This window comes from Helobdella robusta (assembly GCF_000326865.2).
Source record: "Helobdella robusta unplaced genomic scaffold HELROscaffold_4, whole genome shotgun sequence".
NCBI classification, from domain to species: Eukaryota; Metazoa; Annelida; class Clitellata; order Rhynchobdellida; family Glossiphoniidae; genus Helobdella; species Helobdella robusta.
Genome location: NW_008704902.1, coordinates 5,114,218 through 5,140,520, shown reverse-complemented (window position 1 = coordinate 5,140,520; position 26,303 = coordinate 5,114,218). Strand labels below are relative to the sequence as shown.

General features: G+C 31.8%; 1 protein-coding gene across 1 annotated transcript; it reads left to right on the top strand.

Moving 5' to 3' along the window:
* Window positions 1-2,467: 2,467 nt before the first annotated feature.
* On the top strand, window positions 2,468-26,209 carry HELRODRAFT_107164 (hypothetical protein). The gene is made up of 33 exons (XM_009024769.1): window positions 2,468-2,662; window positions 4,805-5,002; window positions 5,102-5,218; window positions 5,370-5,481; window positions 5,578-5,714; window positions 9,056-9,182; window positions 10,512-10,621; window positions 11,107-11,185; window positions 11,292-11,402; window positions 11,876-11,944; window positions 12,523-12,635; window positions 12,864-13,079; window positions 13,212-13,370; window positions 13,501-13,621; window positions 13,695-13,822; window positions 14,041-14,230; window positions 14,392-14,535; window positions 14,847-15,078; window positions 15,344-15,498; window positions 15,975-16,199; window positions 16,387-16,589; window positions 16,971-17,067; window positions 17,695-17,886; window positions 18,263-18,443; window positions 20,878-21,083; window positions 21,335-21,597; window positions 21,922-22,113; window positions 22,204-22,380; window positions 23,029-23,204; window positions 23,651-23,789; window positions 24,439-24,615; window positions 24,731-24,887; window positions 25,100-26,209. The coding sequence occupies exons 1-33, from the start codon at window positions 2,507-2,509 to the stop codon at window positions 25,234-25,236; spliced, it is 5,196 nt and encodes a 1,731-aa protein (XP_009023017.1). The 5' UTR covers window positions 2,468-2,506; the 3' UTR covers window positions 25,237-26,209.
* The last annotated feature ends 94 nt before the right edge of the window (window positions 26,210-26,303 follow it).

Here is a 26,303-nt window from a genome sequence, read left to right as displayed (position 1 = left end):
AGGAACGCTCAACGGAATGAATGAATGAACGCATGAACGAACGAACGAGCCAAGCATTAAAAGCAATTTGGTCCACAGTATTGAACAGCTGGACGGCATCAAAATAGTAGGAGTTGTGTTAATATGGTCTATAGTTCCATTCGACATGTTAAATTTTTTTAAGGGAATTCATGTAAAAATTTAAAATTTGTTAGACAAAGTCAAAATGTTGGATTTTCTGTAGTTTCTGTAAAACCGTGTTAACTATATAAGAGTGGCATAAAACGATAAAGCAAAATAATTTTTCTTTTTTTTTAAACAATTCAAATGCGGAATTGAAGCGTTACAACAAGCAATTTTGATGTTAAAAGAATAAAATGAGCTGTGAAAATAAGTTGAGAACAACACATATTCTATATAGAGTTCATTCAACATCCTACTATTCTCTTTCTTGTTACTTCGTTAGTCTCATCCAGGATTGATTATTGTAACTCGCTCTACCATGGTCTTCCTGATTCTATACTCTATCCTTTAAGTAAAGCTTTTAACTCTGCTGCTCGTCTAGTTGCTCGTGCCCCTTTCTTTTCTCATATATCTCCATATTTTGTTTTCTTGCACTGGCTACCTATAAAATATAGAATAATTTTTAAAATTGACACAGTTATGGATAAGTCTCAATCTAAATTATTTCCTAAGTATTTATCAGATATATTAATTGAACCTAAACGCCCCGGTTTACGATCGTCTTCTTGTTCTCGCTTTTTCTTAACTTGTGTTAAACACTCTTTTGCCAAATCTGCTTTTGCTTTTTCTGGCCCTTTTCTCTGGAACTCTCTATCTACTTCTCTGACTACTTTTCCATCACTTACGAAGTTCAGAGCGGATCTCAAAACCCATCTGTTTTCAAAATTCATTGAGGAGCGCTGTTGAACATCGCGAAAATAGCGCTTTACAAGCTAATTAATTGATTGATTGATTGATTGATTGATTGATTGATTGATTGATTGATTGATTGATTGATTGATTGATTGATTGATTGATTGATTGAAAAGCTGGGAAGTTATTTCACGAATGTGAATAGTGAAAAAGATAATCCATCAAAGGAAAATTGTAGGCAGTGAAAATATTATAACTTTATTTATTTTAACACCAATTACTACGTTTTTTTAGCAGTTTGCCAAAGTTATTAAACTTCTTTACGTGAGAACTTTTCCAAGACAGAAGCTTAAACGTTGTGAGAACACTTTGATAAAAAAATTGAAATTCTGTTTGAATTGGGGGCAGTTACGTATTAAGAAATTGATTTCATATGTAAATTAAAAAAAATTAATTTATAAATGAATGAAAATCAAAACTACGTTGAAAATCATCATAAAATTTAGCAAAGGGGCTTCATTAAAATTAAAGCCAAAATATTGTTAGAAAAAATAAATATATTTCATCCTAAGGCGTTGCCCATTTTATATATTTAGTTGCCGTGCGTGCATGATGCATTATATGACAGTTTGAAAGAGTTCGCATTTAAACATCATTCCTAAGTGTGCACATTAAAATGCATACAAAAGTTAACTACTTAACAAAGTTTATTATTCTTAAGCGCGATTTTTTCTTTTTTTCCCAGTAGTTTTAAATGGTGAAGCAGTGGTGTGATATTTATTTTTGTGTGTATTTAAATTTGAAATCTCACAATTCATTTTTGCCAGATTACACCTACATGTCGCTCGATAATAATATGACTTATAATTATTTGCTCGCACGGTTGTTTGCACAAAATGAAATCATAGATAGACATAGGCAGGTCTAAAAGTATTAGATAATTTGTATAAATTTTCAACAGTTGTGGGCTTACAATATTTTAACTAGGGTTAAAATTTAAAGAAACATTTCAAATTGTTACAGCCACACAGTTTCATTTGTCACTAATAAAAAATGATTAAACATATGTGGAGCAAGCGAAATAAAATGGCCGTCAACTTTTTTCATAAAAACTCCAAGTCCTTTCAGAAAAATTTTTTGATTAAAACGCTGCTGCAAATGACATCAAAGTTGTTATCTGGAACTTAATGTTGGTGTTGTTTTTTTAAATAATAATTCAATTTATTGTTGAAAATATTTTAATTTATAAAATGTGGCTTTATGTTAAAATAATTTATTTTTTGGAACTTGTTTGTGTTTATAAAAAGTCTTTTAAAATTTTTAATTTATTTTTTTACAGTTTTTTATTATTTTTTATTATTTTGACACATTTAACTTGAACAAAATTATTTCAAGTTACGTTTTCTCATAGGGTTGACATTTTAGCTGATGCCAAATTGACAAAATTGTTTTTTCATAAATTGTGCTTTTGAAACGTCAAAAATTCAATATCAGATGAGTTTAATAATTTTACTTTCTTCTTTCACATACATGAAAAACTGTACTAAACCGTACAGGAGTTTACAGTCAAGTGCAGTCGCGACCAAAAGATCTCAGGAAGCTGTCACTGTCATGCGATGTGGGCGGTTGCTTTCCAACTTATGGAGATTTGATGATTGGCAGACAGCATAGATTATCGGCAAGTTCGACATGTGGCCTGCAGAAGGTTGAGACTTACTGCATATTCAGCGGTCTCGACAGAACCGTCAACCGAAATAAATGCTTCCTCTGCGACTCCAGAAATCCTAACAATCCGAGGAGTCACCGGGTAATTACTCATCCATTTACCTACACGTTATAAATTTTCATTCCCAGATTAATATATTTTTTAAAAATTGCTATAACGTAAACTTTGAAAATGATAGTTGTAATACACACACACGTGCGTGCTCTCTCTCTCTCACACACACATCACACACACACTCACACACACACAGGCTAGCACGCACGCACACTCATATATAGATATACACACAGTATACATACGTTCATACAGTATACATATGTAAAATGTTTCTTATAAAACTATATATTTGGAACATTTTATCTCCTCTATATTGTGTATAAAAATATATGTAGCTCGTTGTAGCACGTTAGTTCGTATAGTTTAGAACTTTGGCAGTAGCTTATGAGTTCAGAAATGTGTCATTCATCATCCTTCATCAGCCAAACCCACGCGCCGCAATATATTGCAAGTATTAATTAAAGTATTAAATAATAATGGAAATAATAATAATTATTTTTTGTAATTATTATAAATATTATTATTGTTACTAAACTCTGTGATATTACAACGTATTCACGTTGGTTACATTGGGAAGGTTCTGTTTAAAAAACCTTGCTTTAAAAATGTTTCTGTATTAATTAGTTTTTTCCAATTTCATAGCAAATACTTTTTTACAGATTGAAATTTTTGTGAGATAGTTTGATAGTAGGTCATCTGTTGACAAAACAATTCACTGAAACAAAATGAATTTGCGCACAGTATTTTGATTTTTTTTTTAGACAAAATTTTCATTATTTACTTTAAAACGGTTAAAATTAAGGATACCTATTTTCGATCTTCAGTTTCAATCTTACCATTTACTGCGTAGCGAGAAATTCTAATGACCTTGTTTGATTGCAAATGAATCTCGGTTGCAAGATTCTATGTGTGGGTGAACGGTGAGGTTTTTCATACACAGACGCACGCACAACACACGTACACGATCGCACACATGTTAACACACATACAAACACAATACACACAAGCACAGTCACGAACAAACTGTTTGATGCTGTATTAAATCTTGCACGTTGTATTCATGTGGTTTGCGGTCGGGACGTATGTAAGAGCCTCTTGAAAAATTATTCAAACAATGTGTTTCTTCATGGTTTATAGAATATTTTCGCGAGGTTCGTATGCTAAGTTAACGTTTGTATAAAACTGTTGAGTCATTTATTAAAAATTTGTTTTTTTTTATTTAATTTAATAAAACTGTTGAGTCATTTATAAAAAAAATACTATTTTTTATTTAATTTAATAAAACTGTTGAGTCATTTATTATAAATTATTTTTTTTTATTTAATTTTTTCTTAATTAATTTTCAGCTGTGGTCACTCAAAAAATTCCGACTCCGGGTAAAAATTTCCATCCCCTGACTTCAACTCTGGGTTCGGCTCCCAGAAAAAACTTTCAACTTTTGCATCCTAGTTTTACTTAATATCTCTACCAAATAAAAAATACTTTAAATCAGTCAATGTAATAATGTAATTGTTTTTATAAAGAAAATTATTTTGTATTTACGCTTCAAAACATACTGAAAAAATTGTAATTTCATTCACATTATTAACATTTATTTTCAGTATAAAAAACAATTGCATATCGCTGCACAAGTTTATCTTCTAAAATAAGGGATTAAAAAAAAATATTTTCAAAATAGAAGCTGAAAACATCTTCAAATTCTCAGCATTCTCCGGAGTCGGATGAAAAATATCCGACTCGGCAAAATCCGGTAAAAATATTCGACTACGACTGAATCTCAAACTAAGAAGTACCAACAGACATTGCATGTGATGGATAGGTTGTTTCTTTTTACATTTGAACTCAACCAATACAACAGCAAGCTAGGCATCTTGACTATTTAACAATTTTGGCGACAGAATAAGGATGAAAATTTAATTTTTTGATTAAAAACAAGTTTTAAATAGTTCAAACTGAAAACTTTTATCGCATTGAATATAATGAATAATCCCAAAATAGATTTTTGGAGATGTTCATTCACGTGTAAAGAATTTTTATTTAAGAAATTATCGGTCATCAAAATGCGGTTCTAGCATTTTCATTCCATTGTGGCTTTGGAAATTTTCAAGTTCATAAAAATAAATTATTCTGAATGCTAATTTTTCCATAATTTGTTTATTTTTGAAGGTGGAGAACATCATTTCTCGTTATAGAAAGGACTGGGAATCAAGATGGTGGCAGTCGGAGAATGGAGTGCACAACGTTTCCTTGCAGTTAGATCTTGAAGCCGAGTTCCATTTCACTTTTCTGACTGCCAAGTTCAAATCCATCAGACCCGCTGGTATGGTCATTGAACGATCCTATGATTTTGGAAAAACATGGAAGGTAATGTCTAAAAAATTTGTCTTCGCTGTTAATTAAATTTTCATTAGTAGCAATATCGCGGTGTTTCGCGTTTAACCACTACGCAATGCTTTCACTCAGGTGTACAAATACTTCTCAACCAATTGCACTCGCTTGTTTCCTAACATGACCATCGGACAACGTTCTCACCACTGCGATGAAAAACAAACAAAAATGTTTCCAAGCTCAAAAGGAGAGGTCTAATCTTTTATATCTTTATGGCACATAAAACTGTTGTAATAATTTATAAAGAATTTTAATTTTGCTTGATGTGATGTCTAATTTCTAAATGTTCAACGAAATTTCAAATTAATAATGAATATTCAAACCAACGTCTCCTCCTCCGAAGATCTACTTTGCTCCGATCCAAAACAGCAGCCTCAAAATTTATAGCAAAGAAATGCAGAATCTCCTGAAAGTGACGAATCTGAGGATCAACTTCACGAAGCTTCATTCACTTGGTCGGAACAAGTTTCAACAAATTTTTTTTTCTAAAATAGATCAAAACGTAAACATATTCTTGCCCAAAACTCGTTAATTGTTAAAAATACTCGTAGATGACCAGTTTTTGACGACGCAGTCAAACATCAAGCACTTCTACGCCGTGTACCAGCTTACCATCCAGGGAAGATGTTCCTGCTACGGACATGCAGACACGTGCAGTGGAGTGCCGGGCGAGAAAAACAATATTGACGTATGTCAACAACTTTTTTTTTTCGTGAAGTTTTTGATGCAAGTTTAACTGTATTTTTTTAAGAGATCTATATTTCTTATAAATACGTATTAAATATGGGTACGTAAAACAACAGTTGGGTCTCAAATTTACGAAAGTTATTTCAAGTACAATCTAGGAAAATTTTGTAGGTGCGAATAAATGCATTATTATAAGCTTCAACGTCTTTAATAAGTATGATTCTGTTGAAAAAATATAACGAAGTGAAGTACATTGAGATTGTTGAGTAAACAAAATATCAATGTTACTCACAAATGTTTACATTAATAAATTATCAGCAATTTTCATTTAAAATTGAACAAAAACCAGACATTCACTCGTATCACCTATATATTGTTTTCGCGAAACTGAAATAACAAAAACTGATTACACAGTGTTTCAAAAGCAGAGCGTTTATCTTTTTTTATGTGCATCATGTTGGTGAAGATAAGTTTTGCGTTTCTGCAGTTTGTTTGTTGTTGCCCTGGCTGCCATTGTCCCACAATCAGTTGCATTCCGCAATCTGATCTGCATTGCTCATTTCTCTCTACCTTTCTAATTTAATTTCTATTATACATAAGTTTGATAATTTTCATAAGCTTTGGCTGTTATGTATGTATGTAGGTATATATATATATATGTGTGTGTGTGTATATATATATATATATCATGTATATATATATATGTATATATATAATATATCTTTATCTTTGATATATTTGATAGTCGAACACAATCATGAAAGAAAAATTTTTTTGAGTTTTTTTTTACCTCGAACAACTGTTACGATAGGAAATAACAACGTGAACAAATTTGTAATAAAACAAATTATGTGTGTGTGTGTGTCACACATTCACATACACTCACATACACACATACCTACACACACATAAATATATAATAAAACAACACTCATACTCTTACACATGTGTCTTCGGTTTAAACCTGCAACAGTTTCTTTAATCACTTCTGTTCCTCGCCGTGCACTGTTGAAATGCAGGCTTGTTTCAAGATCGCTTTTTTTTAGAAAATAATTTACAATAGGTTTTTAAATGAAAAATTATAAAAGAATTTTAAAATTATATATATATAATTATTAAATATAAAATTATTAAATATAAATATATGCGTAATATAAAATTGTACACCAATATATTTTTTTAAAATAGCTATTAACGATTTTATCAGTTCACAATTTGACCTACGAACAAAAAATAGTTACCATGCATTAAAATTTATTTCAAACACATTCATTTGCAGTTTTTTGCACATACAATTGTTTAAATATTGTTTAAATATATAAATAACCATATACATATATTAAAAAACTTTCATATAAACTATTAATGATAGTTGCGAAGCAATGAGTAAAAAATCTCTCTTTTTTTAAACAATTGCATCTAATACAATCTTATGCGGAGATAGGGTGTGTGTTTGCATAGATATGTACAATGTACAGTACATGCAACACACACAGACACACAGACGTTAATACTATATTACTATAATCTGGTATGTTTATATAACTTTCGAATCATGCTCATACGGTGAATTATTTTCTCATCCAGCCAACCAGTCAGGCAGATATTTATTTAGACGTGATCAAGTTACAATCTTAACTGAGTCAGACTGGCATCGACGCATACATGTTCACAAATCCTACTAACCAATATTTCTACACATCTATCTTGATATTCTTAAAAAAACACATAACTAATAAATTTTAAATATTTTTAAAATATTCATATAATTGGATCATTCAACATTTCGAAGCTGATAAATATCCTCATTTTAAAAATAAGTACATTTTGGTTTGCTTGTATTTGCATGCCCAAAGAAAAATTTATTTTGGAAATTTTTAAAAGCAAGCAGTACTGGTGACATTTTTATGACTTTTTATTTTACATTTAAACTCTCTCCTGATTAGAATTTGATTAATGCAAATCTTTACCTGAATTCGTTTGAAACAGTGTTTTGACGACGTCCAACTTCTGTTCCGGCTTAAAATGTAAGCTTCCCATCACATCAGGATGTTTTCGTGTGTGTGCGTGCATGTGTGTGTGTTTGTATGTGTGTATGTTCACTTGTATCTCATACGTAAAACAAGTCATGGAATGTTTTAAGATTTTAAGTTAGTAACGGAGCAGTTGATAAGTGAATGGAAGAGCCAAAAAATTTTTATCATATAAAAAACTGGAAAAAAAATATAATAACTTGTAATGGTATTTATTTTCGTATGATATATTATATATGAAAGAAGTATGATGGAGTTAGGTAAAGTAGAGAGTATAATAACATGTATTTGCGTACCATTATGAGAGATGACTCATCATTTAACATGATGAAGATTCTTTTGTGGGTTTCGCTAATTGCTAACAGACGTCTGCTTGGTGTTAATCTTATATTTTATTTTGCAATGTACAACACTGAGATGTATTATTTCCAACCAATTGTGTTCTCACGCATTTATTTACGAGATACTTTCATAGATATCACAAACTTACTCTATTTTAATATGGAGTTATAATCCGCTGTCTTCCCTATCTCAGATTTGCTGTTAATAATTTTTATTCTTTATCTTTTTTGTCTTTACATGTCCAAACACATTTTTACATTACTTTTCTATTTAAATGACTTTCAGTACGGCAAATGTAGTTAAAACTCCATATATAATAAATTTGGAATACTTTAATCTGATTCTAAAATTATAACCTAATACGACATGCTGAAAGTGAATGTATACGAAAAAGTGCTTTTGAGTAAAATTGGACGTAGCAAAATGTTAAAGTCAGATCAATCAGTGGTAAGAGACTCATTTGCTAAATAGATGGCAATCATACATAATAGACTGAATGGGCAATATTTGCTGTTGGATATCGCTTCCTAACCTAGAGATGAAAGTTGGTTTATTATTAAGCCATGCTGTTGATGTATAAAATGAAAAATTTTAATTCTGTTTTAAAACCTTCCTAGAGCTAATTTTGGTTGAATGTAGACAAACTCTCCACAACTTCAGACTTTTCTGATAATTTTTTATTTTTTGCATTTTTCTCGTTACGCGTCCATATCCATTCACATAACATTATTTTTCTCATCTTTCTTAATTTTTTCTACTATTTTTGACAATTTTTTATTGTTTTTTAAATTTTTAAAGAAAAAATTCTATAGAAAAATTATTTCTCATTATTTTCTGCAATCATTTAACTTCGGAAATTTCAAAGTCCGCTTAGTTTAAACACCAATTAAAAAGATATCAATTTGATTAACATATTTTTTGAATATGAGGTGAAAAATGTTTGAACTTTGAACTTAACTCTTTAAAGGGCAAGGTGCATGCCAAGTGTGAGTGTGCCCACTTCACGACGGGTCACAACTGCGAACAGTGCATGGACTTTTACAACAACCTGCCCTGGAGACCAGCCACCAAGGATAATTCCAACGCCTGCCAAAGTAAATTTTTCATTTTTATAACATTATTATAGCTTACAAAATTGAGCATGGCTTTACTTTTAATTGCGCTTTAGTGCACGATAAGACTACGTTTTGTGGTTTTGCAAAAATGTTATCACAATCCAGTCATTTTTGAAGACTTCCACTATTTCCTCTTTGAAATTGTTTTAGATTTTAAAATTGATACAAAGTACAACACTAATATTGTTTCATCATTATAATTAAAACTGTCGGCCTTCATAATTTAAACGTTAGAAATCATAAACTCCATATTTAAAACATAACTAGTCCCACAATCATATCGACGTTTTATTCAAAATTCTTCACAAAATTTTAAAAAAGCGCCATTAAATGCAAATGTACGGATATTTACAACAAAATCCCACTAGGAGCAGCATGAGTCACAGGATTAATTTATGTTTTTTAAAAATTTAAATAATTGATGATAATTTTTATTAGATTCACAAAACAACTTTATTTTGATAACTTGTCTTTGTTGGATTCATTGATACATTACATTACAAAGTTTAACGAAAATTACGCTTTTCACAATAATCTATGTTTTAAAAAGATAAAGTAAATTAGCTAAAAAATTTTCTTCTGATCATTCTTTGAAAATTCATTTTTTACTGATTTTTTAACGTAAGTATGAGGCTAAATTCGTGTTTATCATCGTCCACATCTGCAAACTTTTTCATAACCTCCTTTGACATCATCGTAACATGAAAGCCTTCAATCGCTCTGAAGCAGATTACATCTGCAAACTTTTTCATAACCTCCTTTGACATCATCGTAACATGAAAGCCTTCAATCGCTCTGAAGCAGATTACAATCAAATGCCAATAACAAATATAAAAAACGAATGTAATATTATTATTATTATTTTCTATTAACTATTACTATCATTGGATGAATATTTCTTTCGAGAAGATGCACTCAAGTGGTGGTTGGATCCGATTTTAAAAGTAACCTGTTTTTCAAAAAATTTACGAACTTCTGCAGCGATGTAGTAAATCGGCTGATGGAGAATTGGAGGATAAATAAAGTACAATTTATGCCTATACTTCTTTAACAGACTTCAATTTACGATTTGTTCGATAATTTCCATTACAAAACGAGCAAAGTTTATTAAAGGTTCAACACTTTCGGTTGGATGTTTTTAACGCTATTTGAAAGTTTATAAACTTGATTAAGTGACCATTTAAAATGGGAGATTTATCTTAGATATTTATCCAGTTAAGTTTCATCATGTTGAATTAAACAATTACGTTCAATTGTTTTTATTGGTTTGTTTCAGCAATTAACATGCAATCGATGAAATAATTTCAGAATGCAACTGCAACATGCACTCGATGAAATGCCACTTCGACCCTGTCGTTTACGTCATCTCCAACCTGACCAGTGGAGGGATCTGCGATGATTGCCAGCACAACACTCAGGTATTGTTTCATAGTTTTTAACGTTATAAAATATTTTTAATGAATTTTGAATTTGTTACTATTTAAAATACAAAAGATACCTTTCAATTTCTTATGTTTTTATAAAAATGCAACGTATCCAAAAATTTGAGATCCGCGGTATTCGGGTCTAGATGTTAGGTCCGTGCGGTTTCGGATGCTGGCAAAATCAAAATTTATTAGCTACTATAGTTCAAATTTAATTTTAAAGTTGTTCAAATTGAATCTCCAGCATTCTGTTCAGCGAATTCAAATCTCATCCGTATTCCAGAATTTGATTTAGAATCCGAATCTGGATTTGAAACTATTCTATTTATATTATTATTTTATAACAGTATTTATTGCGATGCTTTGGATGTTAAATTGTTTGAACCAGTTGAAACCACAACGAAGCATTATGAATAGTATAAAATAATAAAATAATAATTAAATATAAATTAAATTAAGTTATCGACGTATTCGAACAGGGGTACAACTGCGAGCAGTGCAAGCCCTTCTTCTACCACGACCCAGGCAGACCTATCACTGATCCATACGCATGTCAAAGTCAGTCCAATCATGATTCCTCTTTTTTTTACAATAAAAATTTTACATTTTCTAAATTTTATAACAAAGTTAATAAAAATTAATTGAACGTCAAAATTTAAAAAAGGTTGTAATTGTGATCCAAGAGGTTCCCTCTACAAAGGTGAGTGCGAGCCGAAAAATAACTTTGTATTGGACTTGGCAGCCGGTCACTGCCACTGCAAGGAAAATGTCGAAGGTTCGTTCATGTGCATGTACAAACAAATTAATAATGTGCGTGGGTTTGTTCAGTAGCTTACACGTCGTTACAAGTTTTGTTCAATGAATGAGCAAATTCATTTTTGCAAAATAAAAATCGATTTTATTGAATTGATATGAAAAAATGTGTCTTTCTTCCATTTGCAAACATTTTATAACAAACACAATAAAGATGTTCAAGCAAACTAAGAAGAGCACTACTCTCATAAGTAACAAATGTTGCTGTAAATGTTGATGTATCACTAATAATTTGATCACATTGCGCAACAACACAATGCAACAATTCAATGCAACAACATGCAACAACTCAATTCATCAAAATGCAAAAATAAAATATCAACAATGTAACAGTTATAAATTAACGGTGCATCAATAAAATGCAGCAAACAAACCTGCAAACAACAATAATGCAAACAAATAAGCAAACAAACGAACTAACAAACATGAGCGCAGGGACCAGATGTGACACGTGCAAGCAGGGATTTGCCAAACTGAGCGACGATCATCCTTTAGGGTGTGAGGGTAGGTAAAGATGATTTGTGGCCATGAAGATGATTTGTGATTATGAAGATGAATGTGAAGATGATTTGTGATTATGAAGATGATTTGTGATTATAAAGATGAATGTGAAAATGATTTGTGATTATGAAGATGAATGTGAAGATGATTTGTGATTATGAAAATGATTTGTGATTATGAAAATGAATGTGAAGATGATTTGTGATTATGAAAATGATTTGTGATTATGAAAATGAATGTGAAGATGATTTGTGATTATGAAAATGATTTGTGATTATGAAAATGAATGTGAAGATGATTTGTGATTATGAAAATGATTTGTGATTGTGAAAATGAATGTGAAGATGATTTGTGATTATGAAGATGATTTGTGATTGTGATAATATTGATTACAATTAATTTGATCACGATAATGATAGTGATGGTTGTGATGAATAATTTTGTAATTAGTTAAGCAGATTGCTTACGCAAAATCATCCTATTTCATTGAGTGATATTTATTACTAAAGTATTTTGATAAGAGGCACACATTTCATAATGTTAATGTTTTTACAAAATATCTTTCCTGTTGTCATTTGCAGCCTGCGACTGTCATCCAATCGGAACATCCATAGAAGAAGGGACGTGCAATCAATTTACCGGTGAATGCAAATGCAAGCGATTTGTTACAGGCAAACAATGCGACAAGTGCCGGGTTAGCTCATTTCGTCCTCTGAATAAAACGTTAAATCATTGTGTATAATTGCTAAATATTTTTCATGTTATGACCACTTGTTATAATGTGGTTGAGCGGTTTAAAGGAGTTTTCTTCGTTTCTTCACTCACTCGATCTGCTGAATATGTGTTTCTATGACATTAAAATGGGACATAAGTTTTTTATTACGCACAGTTAAAATCAATTCATTTGGAATCAACTCAACAGCCCGGATATTGGAACTTCGGCAAGCAACCACAGGGCTGCACCCCCTGCGATTGTGACATCGGTGGTGCTGCTGACTGGAATTGCAACCAAATGGATGGAGGATGCACCTGCAGGCCGAACATCATCGGACGCTACTGCAATGAAGTGCCCTCCAAATATTTCGTGCCTGGTCTCGATTATTTGATTTATGAAGGAGAATTCGCTGATGGCATTGGGGTGAGATTTTTAAACTTAAAAATTGTTTCATGCAACAACCTACACAACCTTTTTAAAATATTCTTAAATTTGTTCATAAAAATTTTAATTTATCAATATTTATGCACAGCCATTTAAAAATTTGATTAAAAGAGGTATGAAGTGGAAAATAGAGAGATATATGAAGGGGGCTACAAATCGTGGACTGGCACGGGCTTCATGAGAGTCTACGAAGGATCTTCAATAGATTTTCACGTCAAAGGCATTCCCTACTCAACCCACTATGACGTCATTGTCAGATATGAAACACCAGTTAGTCTCGTCTGTTTTTTTTTGTTTGCACGTCATATAATTAATTTTTTGTCCAAAGCTTTTGTAGTTTGAAATAACATATAATTACATAACATAATGTTAGTTCAATAACGGTCTGAAATTTACGAAGGATCAAGGTACATGGCATGATGTGACGTTGTATGTCATGCGCTCAGAACCAACAAAACTGGGAACTCACTGCGGCAACGTCATTCACACCGACCAGAATGCTCCTGTCGAAATTTCGGATCGTTAGTTTGGACTGTCGATTAATTCTCACTTACAAATATGTTTGGTAATAAATTTTTAATACCGTCAACCCAGGTTTCAGGCACTACATTCTCATCCACTCCACGTGTCTCGAGCAAGGATCCGAACATAAAATCAGAATTAATTTTAACAAGTTTTCACCATACGAAACATCCCCCGATAAATTCGTCCTCGTTGATTCTGTAAGAGGGTGTTTCTTATTTGCGTTTCGTCCCTCTTCATCTTTGTGTGTCACTACATTCAGTAGTAAAAAATGTGTTTAATCGATTAACTATAAATTAATTCTTTTTTCAGGTTTATAGTTTTATTTTCATTTATGATAAAGTTAAATTTGTAAAAAAATTTATTTGTAATAATTATTTTTAACCTTGAAAATTAATTGATTGTCATAAATTGGCAGATTGTGCTGGTTCCATCCGCTGACCAGCACCCGACAATGCAGTTCACGGAATTGAACAACATCAGGAATGACTACGAGAGGTACGGATGCATCAACCACTACCTGTCACCAGCATATCAGTGGGAACTGCCAGCTGCCTGTAGAAAACTTATTTTCAGTGCTTCGGCATACATCCACGATGGCGCCCAAGGTTGGTGCATGCAGATAAGTTCTGATTAGCAAGGATTATTATATGTTAGCCACCGTAAATTTACTGTATTTTCAACGAAAGATTTATTTAATTGAATTTTAAAAAAATGTCTTGTTTATTCGTTTATTGAAATGTTCAAAAAACTACATTTGAAATACCAGCCTGTGATTGTGACCCGGTCGGTTCTGAAGATCCGGAGTGTGACGCCATCGGTGGTCAGTGTCGCTGCAAGCCAAACGTCGTCGGACGAAGATGTGACCAGTGTGAATATGCGCACTACGGTTTCGGACCTAATGGATGCTCTCGTTAGTCCGATTCTTCTCAAGTTTCTCATCATAATTTTCACCAAGTTGTGTTTATTTGAACGTCAACACAGTTGTTTAATGTCACACAGGCCTTTCAATTTAGCTGAAGTTTACACTTCCACCAGCTCAAACGCAGACATGTTTAGCGAATTATTCAATATAAATAAACTAAATTCGTTTGATTGAAGCGCATCGATACAACAAAATTGTACGGTTTTAAATACTCAATGCATGAAAAAGACTACCTATTATTTCTATAACTAAATAGGTTTCTAACATCTCACCTAACCATCAAATATTTGTTGAAACAGGTTGTAAGTGCAACATGATTGGATCATTGGACAACAACTGTAACGTAACGACGGGTCAGTGCAAATGCATTCAGAATGCTTACGGCTTGAGATGCAGTGAATGTCAGAGAGGCTTCTTCGGTTATCCTCACTGTCGACCCTGCCAGTGCAACGGCATGTCTGACGATTGCGACGGGGAGACTGGTCAGTGCTTGGCCTGCAGAGACAACACAGGGGGACACAATTGTGAAAGGTTTTGTTGTTTATTTGGACTGTTTCTCGCTTAGTTGGAATTCTGAAATTTTTATGCCACATTTGGTCTTCTGCAGTGAATTAATGATTTATCAGAACGTCCATATCCCGACATTACAAATATTAACTCAGGATTACAAAAGTTACGCTTCCGGAAACGTTTTTCAGACGTAAACAAATTTATTGGCTAATTGTGACAACAAAGAAATTGACTGAATACTTTGTTATTCGAGATTATTATGGAATTAATAATAAATTGATTTCAGGTGTGCCGACGGCTACTACGGTGATCCACGCACAGGAGGATGCAAGCCCTGCATGTGTCCAGGGGGAGCGGGAAGTGGCGCACAGCACGCCAGAACGTGCCACCAGGATCCTTCGACTGGCACCGTCATTTGCCACTGCGATGAGGGTTATTCAGGTCAAATTGGTCCTTCTTTCTGTCTCTCTGTGTGTTTTTTTTCTTGTTTGTGTTTGCGCTGCCATTAGTTTCATATCCTTCGAGTATCAAGGAATGTCTACCGTTAATGTGCTGAGCTGTTGTTTGTACTTGAAAGCATGAAAGTTGTGTGTGACGTGTAGTCTGTTTGAATGGAATATTATTGAAAAATAAAAATCTATGTGCATCTCATTTGATCATCCTCCGTCATTTTATGTAATAATCGTCATGATTTCTACTTTTTTTAAAAAAACATTTTAAGCCTCAGTCGCTTGCTCTTACGTTTTAAAAAACTTCATTATTATTATTTATTATTATTATTATTTATATTTATCATCATTTATTATTATTATTATTAATGTACCTCATAACTTGAAACTAAGCATAATTTTGTCAATTCTATTCAAGCATTAATAATTAAAATAGCATAAAATAGCAGCGAAATGCAATCCCACCAGGATATCAATGCGATCGATGCACACAAAACTACTTTGGAGACCCTCTGATCTCCGGCGGCACGTGCCAACAATGCTTGTGCAACGGAAACATCGACCTCTCCGTACCTGACAGCTGTGATTCGACGACGGGAGAGTGTCTAAAATGCCTCTACAACACCATCGGATACTCGTGCAACCGCTGCAGGCAGGGCTATTACGGAGATGCTGTGCAGAAAACGTGCAAACGTGAGTTGGTCAACTTCTAAGTTACGTTTTGATGATGACGGCATGAAAGACGTGATCTCTGAATATTAAAATGTTTTGCCTGACTGTGTTGAAACTGATATAAAATTTTAAATAAGAAATTATGTTTGCTGATGAATGAACAACTTGGAACCGCACCATGCACGTGGTAATTTTTTATTTTTAAAAGCATGCGAGTGTAGCGCTCTGGGCACAAACAAGACTCTGGCGAATGATTGCGATCACGTGACCGGCCAATGTCATTGCCTGCCGAACGTCGTAGCTAGGAAGTGTGACCAGTGTGAAATAAACCATTGGAGATTGTACGGGGGGGATGGGTGCATTCCCTGCGACTGTGACCCCACTGGATCGCTGATGGAGCAGTGTGATGTGGTTTGTACTTCGGCCTCAACAACTTCTCTGCTTACAAATTATATTAAAATTTGCTTCATTTTAAAGAATTTCATTAAGAAAAAATGAATTTGTGGCTAAAAATTAATTCATAATTAATGTTAAAATTCTGTTTGTAAAAGTCACATCCTCTACATTCCTGAATTGCTTGATCCAAAAAAATTTGATAGTTTTATTCATACTCACTTAGATTTTGTTGGTTATTTTGGTTTTTACGCTATTAATTTCAAAATTATTTTACGTATGCCGCAATTGTTGCGTGTCCCTGACGTGATTGAATAGCCTTACAACAGCTGCTCTAATTTTTTTATCACTGATTATAAAAATCTCATCCTGAAGTTGCAAAAACAAATTTCATTTTAGTTCCAAGGTCAGTGTCCGTGCAAGACTGGAAGAGGAGGCAGGGACTGCAGTGAATGTCCCGCATACCACTGGGGCTCGCCCGCCATCGGATGCAAACGTTTGTTCTCTCTATTTTTAACAACATAATTAATTCTATTATATCTTCAATTATGTGCATCAATTTTTTTTATTTTGAAATTTTCAATTTTTGAATTGACTCGATTTATTTTAATCGTTCTGTACAATTTTTTTAGCTCTGGTAAGGGAATAAATATGAGTTTGAGTGAAACTGTTTATTTTGCGCTTTTTAAAATGTTATTCGCCTACAATTTCACAATTACAACTAGATAAGTTGAATTTAAGTTCGGTTATTTCTGATACCGTCAAAACAAATTTCATTAGTATCATATTTTCATGATGGAAAAGTTACTTAAATAACAAGCGCTGTACGACTAAACTAATTTCCAAATTTATTTGATTAATATATTAATTTATTTCAACTAATTACTTTAAAATTTTTATATAATCATCATGGTATTTATTGACAAAATCGAAAAAGACGCAAGACGATAATTTCTTCATTTTGTTTATCATAACGTTAAAACATTATTCACAACGATCATGTTTCTAACAACAACAACAAACAAACAAGCAAACAAACAAACCAGCAAACAAACAAACAAACAAGCAAACAATGATACAAACAAACAAACACAAACGAGCAAACAATCAAACAAACAAACAGCATGTAGTTGTAATCCGGACGGTTCCACCTCGAGGCAGTGTGACAAGCTGACTGGTCAGTGCAAGTGTCAGAAGGGAGTGACCGGTCTGAAGTGTGATCGATGTGATAGAGGCACGACGGGACAGCTGCCACACTGCCAGCCCTGTGGCGAATGTTTTGACAACTATGATGTCCTCATCCATGATTTAGAAGGTTCATTCTGTTCTGATTCGCTTTATGTATTTGCTCTGCTTGTAGAAAATGCTGGATAAAAATGACTATTTTTTATGTTGAAGTTAAGTTTTAAACATTTTATATTTAAAAAATTTTTAAATTTTCTTTTCATAAATTTTGCGTCATAAATTTATATTTTAAAAAATGAGATAAAATGTGGCAGCTATAGTTAATTTTATTGTCGTCATACTGTGAACACCATTGTCACTATCATCACCATACTATTACCATCATCGGATCATCGTAATCTTCGGGGCATCATCATCACCAACATCGTCAGTACCCGCATCATCATCAGCATCATCTTATCATCACCACCACCATCACCATCATCATCATCATCATCTTTCAACAGGAGCCGTGATAGATGTGAACAAGCAAGTGTACGACATGCGATTGTCAGAGAAGAACAAGGCCTACAGAGCAGAGTTTAACGACATCGAGGACGATCTGAACGATTTGGATTACTTGGTTCATCATCTCAATGCATCTCACACGGAAAAATTCATTGCCGAATGTGTTGATGAGGAATTCAAGTTAATTATTTTTGTAGAACCATCGTGTTTGTATAAATTTGGTGAAGTTATTTATTCATGAATTTAACTTATTACTATTTTTTGAAAAACATCAAGTTTTGTCTAAATATCAACGTGGAGGTATCAAGGGAAGATCTACGTTAGATCATTTGATATCACTTGAAACTCACATAAGACAAGCTTTAATACAGAGTGAACAAGTAATAACTCTTGGACATTGAAAAGGCCTATGACACAGCTTGAAAATATGGTATCCTAAAAAAATACATGAATCCGGATTAAGAGAACCTCTTCCCAAATTCATTCAAAGTTTTTTTTATCAAACCGGTCATTTAAAGTCAAGATAAATAATGTCCTTTCAGAAACGATGCCTCCAGAGTTCGGTATCTCTCAAGGCAGCATTTTGTCACCATTTTGTTAGCTTAGATAATATCACCAAAATAATTCCTAAAAACACGATAATCTGTCTTTACATGGATGATGTCACAATTATTTTTAAAAATAAAGACATGATTAAAATGCAGAACGAAATAAACAGAACGCTAAAATCTATTGAAAATTGGGCACTGGAGAATAGAATAAAATTTTATAATTCAATGTCTAGAGCTATGCTTTTCTCAAGAAAACAAAAAAGGATTTTTCCGAACTTAAATTTAAAAAAAATAATCTTGAGTTTTCACAAGAATACAAATATTTAGAAAAAATATTTGACTCAAAATTAAATTTTATTCCCCATATTTTGGAAACAAAAAATGCCTTAAAGCGCTTAATTTAATCAAAGTGTTATCCCAAAATAAATGAGTAGCAGACCAAAAGCATCTAATAACAATTTTCCAAGCAACTATACGAGCAGTATTGGATTATGGTTCTCAAGTATATGGCTCTACACAAAAATCCTACATGAAGATTCTACACCCAATAGTAAACGAATCGTTAAGAAGGTGTCTAGGAGCATATAGAACATCACCATCTATAAGTTTCCATGTTTTGGCAGGAGAAATGCCATTAAATTTAAGACACCAAAAATTAGCTTTAAATTACTTTCTAAAAATAAAATCTCAGATGAAAAACCCGGCATATAAACTAACTAAGGCACCAAAATCAAAATCAATTTCAAGATTTCCAATAAGACTAAATGAACTCATCAAAGACATTAATAATATAAAGACCATGGAAAAATTAAAGTTTGAATTTCCTCCTTGGTTACTAAAGCAAAGGAAACGTGTTCATGGATTAATGATGCACCTACCAGGAGCTGCTTCAATATACACTGCAGAGATCCATGCTATAGACATGGCTTTAAATTTTATTATTAATTCAGAGAAAAATAAATTCATAATATTTTCGGATTTCTTGTCTACTCTATTAGCTTTGAAACAATACAAAGCCATAAATCCATTAATAATTCAAATGCAAAATAAGATTCATAATATCCTGGATAACAACAAAAAATTAATTATAATGTGGATTCCCAGCCACACTGGAATTGAAGATAATGAAAAGGTAGATCAGATGGTTTCTCAAGCTCATTCGATGCCATTGTCTAGAGTTCCAATTCCGTCCAGTGATTTCGAGAATTTAGCAAACAATTTTATTGTTGAAAAAGAGCAGCAGGAATGGAATAAAACATCAAATTTTTTAAAATTAAGTATGCCATCAGCAAATAACAAAAAGTTCAAAAATAGTTATTTAAATCGTCATCTTCAGTCTGTTATCAATAGATTAAAAATAGGACACTCAGCAATCACACATTCCTGGATCCTCAACAAAACAAAGCCACTTTATTGTGAAGCCTGCGACAAAAAACTATCTATTCAGTATATATTAACTGAATGTGAAAAATCAGATCAGAAAGAAACTCGGGGTTCCATCAAATGTAGAATTGCTCTTCAGAAATAGAAGTCAGGAAGTCTTGATTTCATTTGTGGAGGAGATAGATTTGATCAACAGAATTTGAAGTTTTCTAGATGTCACAACAAAATAATCAGTTTATAATGATCCAATGGCGTTAAAATAGCCGCATTGTGCTGAAACGCAGTTAAGCTGCAAAAAAAATTTATAATTTTTATATAGGCAATTTTGTTTATTCGTTTTTTGTTTTTCTATGTTTAATTTTTTCTTCCATTACTTTGAATAGTCAAAATAGTAATAATGTGACTGAAAAGATTTGTTTAAAAAAAAGATTAAACTTTATAAAAATTAAAAAGTAAAAATTAAATAGAAATATTTTAGAATAGTCTAGTTTTCTAATGACACAACAGAAAATATTTTCAATAATGAACATGTTCTGCTCATCTGTTTATTTCTGTTAGTTTAGTAGGTTATTTTTATCTTTATGACATAATTGTCGTTACCGTTTGAAACTTATTATTATTAGTTGACGAATGATATCTTCAATTCTTAATTTTTAATTTTTAAAATTTGATTTAAAAAGGAACAAAACGAAGGAGATGGAGAAGATGTTGATCGCAAAAAGTGGCGACAACGAAGCACATGATCATCAATTCCAGACCCTCGTCGAAAAGTTCGTTCAGGTTAACCAAACTTTTGAAAAAGTGAAACACGATAACAATGATCTGCTGGGAGAGGTGAAGTTTTTTGAAGAGAACGCAATATACGAACAAGAACAAAATGTCGAAGGTTAGCCGATGACGATGATAACAAACTACTGCTCTGTTTTATCTTTCGATGAAATTTTTATAATAATTATAATAGTACAGTAAAAATATTATTAACTACCGTTAAATTATAATTTTGAAGAACAATATTCATTTTTTAATAAGATAATTTTAATGTAAACTTTAAATTTTATATTCAAGTTGCTTATTTTATTGAAATTAGACAATAAAAATCAAACAAAAAATTAAAACAAACGTATTTTAAACTGAAAGGAGCTCACAAAAGTATCTTGGAGAGTATGAATTCAGTGGAGGTGATGGAGGCTAAGGTGCCGTCACTGAAGAATCAAATCAGTTGGTACGCTGGTGAGGTTCAAAAGAAGAATGAAGGTCTCGATCACTTTGATGATCAAAAGAAAGCTGACGCTGAAGATGGCAACGACGACTACGATGACGCCGCTGAAGTCGATCATATGGCTGCCATGGAAAAAGAAATCAACAAGATTAAGGATCAAATTTTGGACTTGAATTTTGAGGTTTTTAAACAAAACTTTTCATTATTATATTGACTGACATAATCGTGTAGTAGTAAAAGAGACTAAAACTATGCTTCTACGGTGGGTCAGTAGGTTATTATCATCAAATAAATGTTGAAGATATAAAAAGGTTGGTCTTACGTTTCAACTGATTTTTCTTATTTTTAAACGAAAAATTATTGAAATATTTTTTACACTTTCATTAAAATTTTCAAAAACTTGAAGTCATTCTCACCACTGTGAGTAATAAACTTTATTTCATTTCAAAGTAAACTCACATGCTGCTTGAAATGTTTAAATGTGAATGTAATAACGTGCAATCAGACGTGTGGAGGTCAGGGTAAAACTTGTGATGACAAGTGTGGTGGAGCCAACTGCAAAACATGCGGAGATGACAATGACCATACATGCACTGACGGTTCGGTCACTAAATCTGTTGTTGCTTTTAAAAGTTTTAAAGAGTCTGAAGGTGTGTTAGGGCAGTTGGTCAAGCAGGCTAATTCTTTGACACTCAATGTTAGTTCCATTCTATAAAATTTTTATAAATTGTCTTCATGTTAAATAACACAAGTTTGATGTAATTTTATTTTAATAAATTATTTTCAGTTAAGTCAAATCAGCAAGAACTGCACAAAGTCGGAACAAGAAGTGAAAAAATTGGCAGAAAGGTCTAAGCAGGCCAGATCAGACTCGGAATCGAATCTGTCAAACATCACTTCTCTACAAAACGAAGCCAAGGAATTTATGGAAAAAGAAAAGGAATTGTCAGATGACATTAAAAAGGTAGATTCCATTTTTTAACCATTTTTCTGATTAGTATCTTCAACAATATTGATTTGGCTACACATTTCTTAAATTCTTAAATAGTTCATTACACACACACACACACACACACACACATATACACACAAACACACACATATATATATATATAGATATGTTGGTAATAGACCATAATTTTTACAATATTCTATAAATTCTACCGAATGTTTGGCGTTAATATGTTTGTAGTTCGTTTTTTCGATTTTTCTCACTAAAGTTTTTTGGTGAACGTTTAGTTTATTGAAATTCAAAATAAACCTATTTTTCGAATTCATGCTGCAAATAAGGCCATATTTCGATTTCGAATGAATCATCATCAGTGCTCCTTGTTGTATATATAGGGAAATATTGACTTTGTCAAGATGAACTTTGAATATATATATATATATATATATATATATATATATATATATATATACATACATGTAATTGGATATGTTAGAAGGAGACCATATTTTAAGCAGTATTGTACGAATTCTACCAAATATATATATATATATATATATATATATATATATATACACATACAAATATATACATGTTTATATTATTTTATAATTGAAACGCATATAGTATGGTGTAATATTTTCAAGAGTTTTGTTACAAAAGGTGTACAACGACACGATGTCCGTCAGTCTGGAGATATATGAGCCACGTCTGAAGGAATTAAGTGAACAAATAAAAACAGCGGCCCAAAGTCTCGAAGATGTTCGCCAAATAACCGTCGATACCAAACAGGACCAGGAAGCCAGCAGTAGAGCCGCTGTAGAAGCTTCTCGCGTTTTGTTCGTTTAATTTTTAATTGTATTTTCATATTTATTTAATTCAGATATTTATAAATGATTAGTGATAAGCAAATTCCACATTTATAGAAACATATAATTTCAGTCAATACTAAGTACCTATATTTGATAGTTTGTGTGCTCACAGCTTTCTAACTGCGAGCCCTAGCATTGAATGTATATCTCTGTGATCCTGTGATGATCATTTTAAACTCATATTTTCATCATAATATTTGCAATTTCAAATTTTTAACTTGTTTAGTTTATCATTCAATGAATTTTGATATTGCTTCTAAATTTAAAAGTTAACTCATTTTCATTACAAAGTCGAAATAATAAGAGAATTTCCACAGTGATTTATAATAAAAGTTAACTCCGTTTTTTAGAAATGACTTGGAATTATTCACTTAATTCCATAACTGATGTTTTTAAAACTTCCATCTGAACAGAAACGATAGCAGACGCTTGCACGGAGATTTAGAAAAAGGTTTGAAAGACATGAATGACTTAATGGGAGTTGATGATTTGACAGCTATGGTAGAAACTTTGACAAATGATTCAATGAAATTTAAAGAAGATGTCAATGCTGTAAGTAACAAATTCATTATTTTACAATCGAAATATTTTTAACAAAACTTTTTCATTTTGATACTATAGACTTCAAATGACGCTGGGTTAGCAAATCTTATTAAAAAAACTTTTTTTTAAGATTTCTCTCACAGGAATAATTATGTTAAACTTAGTCGTCATTGTTTCTAATTTAATTAAATTAAAAAAAATTATTTTACAAAAAAGCATAGGTTTTTGTTTAAAAATTAAATTTTATATTTTATTTTCAATTTAGTCTAATTTCAATTCATTCACTCTTCCTCGAAACTTATTGCCAAACATTTGACTATATAATTTCAATTCATTAACTCAAATATATGAACAAATTTTTTTGATTTTTATGGCATTTTTGCATTCACCAAACCCACTCTAAATACATGCACCGCACATGCCTGCAAATTTATGCGTCATACACTTGAGTTTTATGTTAGGCCTGTCTTTCTTAGTAATGAATGCAGGCTAGCTGATGAGAACCATGTGTTCTCGTTGCTGAGACATCGGACTGACTGCCAATAAATACAAAAATCTTTTCGTTTACTCAATGACGTTTAAGTTAGTTCAGAGTGAGATATTATGACGGTTGATATTTTATTTTCATCTAATCGTTATTTATAACACAAAACCGCAGTTGTTTGATAAAATGAGAGAACTGCGTGCCAAGTCTAGCAACTCGACACCGCGTGTGTACAACATCAACGCTCGATTGGATAAAGTGAAGAAATCAATTGCCGATAGGGATTCTCTAATAAAGTTGTTAAATGATAAGAGATTACGAATAGAAAAAAAGAAGGTGGAAGTTAAAAAGGTTACATTAAAATGTTTAAACAACATTTGATAAATTCACTTATTTTCTAATCAAAATTGTGTTACTTTTGTTTGCCAATAAGGTTACATTTAAGAGTGATTTTTTTAAATAACAGAGATTGGATGCATACAACGAGTTAAACGACCAACTCACAGAAAAATGGAAACTGTATGACCAAAATTTTGAAATTAATAAAAGCAGCACCAAAAATTTATTAAATCGAACCGACGAGATCAAGAAAAATGTCTTTTCAAGCCGACAAGCTCTAGAAGGTTTTTTTTTTTTACATAATTCTCTCAAAGTATGGTAAAAAAGATTTTTATGTGAATCAGTGAATGCCTAAATAAATAATTAAATTTTGATAGAACATATTTATTTGTTTTCAATAAATAAATAAATAGATGACAATTATATTTATTTATTTTCAGTAAATAAACAAATAAATGGCATTGAAAAATCTGATGAATTTTTTTATGAAACACAGTTGCAAGAGTTCACTTTGATGAATTCCAAATGACGGCTAAGGAACACAACAAGCTCATCAAAACATTGCTTGAAAGAATTCACATTATTCGTGACGAGATCCAAACAAAAAGTAAAATTCACTTCCTATGTCGGTAAATCATTCCGACGCGACCATCTGACACTCAGTACAGACAATACAGTACTTTTGAATTTCAATAATTTTAAAACATGATTTGCAAGAACAATATATATATATATATATATATATATATATATATATATATATATATACATATATATATATATATATAATGTGCGCAATCATATGTCAAATATTATGATTACAATAATTTTTTAAAAATCGTTTTTAGAAACTTAAACCGAAGGCATTTTTAATGAAATCCACGCTATTGCTGAAATTTTTGACAACTTTTACATTACGTCATCATTATTGTCAACGCATCGTTCTAAGTGAGCTTTTGTTTCTACGCTTTGCTCCACAAATTGTTTTTATTTACCGAGGTTTTTTAATTAAGACAAATATATGATCGTTCATTTAACTGTCTGATGTTACTGATAAGTAAATTTAATTCGTTGAAGCATTAGATAATTTGTGTGTACATTTTTATGGAATATAGAAATGTAACGGCAAGAATAGCTTTGTCTAATTGCTAAGCTTCTGAATTTCTGTATGGCCGCATTGCTGAGTTACCAAGCATGCATCTCTTCTTGTTCGATGTTTCAAAGTGTCTGCGCTGCACTTTGTTTTCAAGGAGGACCAATTGAATGATTTGTTAAATTATTTGTTACGCTTTGTTTTATGGTTAGTTGGCTTTTGTGAAAAATATTCTAGTGTTCAAATTTAAGATCAATAAATTCACTGAATACTTCGATCTTTGCTTCGCCTTAACATGAAAGATATTTTGAAAGAATAAAATATACTGCATGAACCTACTTATATTTTAAAGTAAAATATTAACAATATGTACCAGAATATCTTGAATGATTCATTTTGTAAGAGACAATGTGTTTTTATACGTTTGCTACAAATAAGCACAAACGAACATTATTAATTAACAATTAGTAACTAAAAAATAAATAGAAGAAAAATATTTTCATATCAGTATTCTATTAAAGTTGTCTAAATTTAACAATAGTTATTTAATTCCTTTTCAAACATGTGTTCGCTCTTGATATCTTTTCATAGGTAATAGAAATAACGA

Coding starts and splice junctions, on each gene's coding strand:
- HELRODRAFT_107164 (XM_009024769.1), top strand. CDS start 2,507: ATGATTGGCAGACAGCATAGATTATCGGCAAGTTCGACATGTGGCCTG. Junction 5,715..9,055: donor GCGAGAAAAACAATATTGAC/GTATGTCAACAA, acceptor AACTCTTTAAAG/GGCAAGGTGCATGCCAAGTG. Junction 14,231..14,391: donor CATCCACGATGGCGCCCAAG/GTTGGTGCATGC, acceptor TTGAAATACCAG/CCTGTGATTGTGACCCGGTC.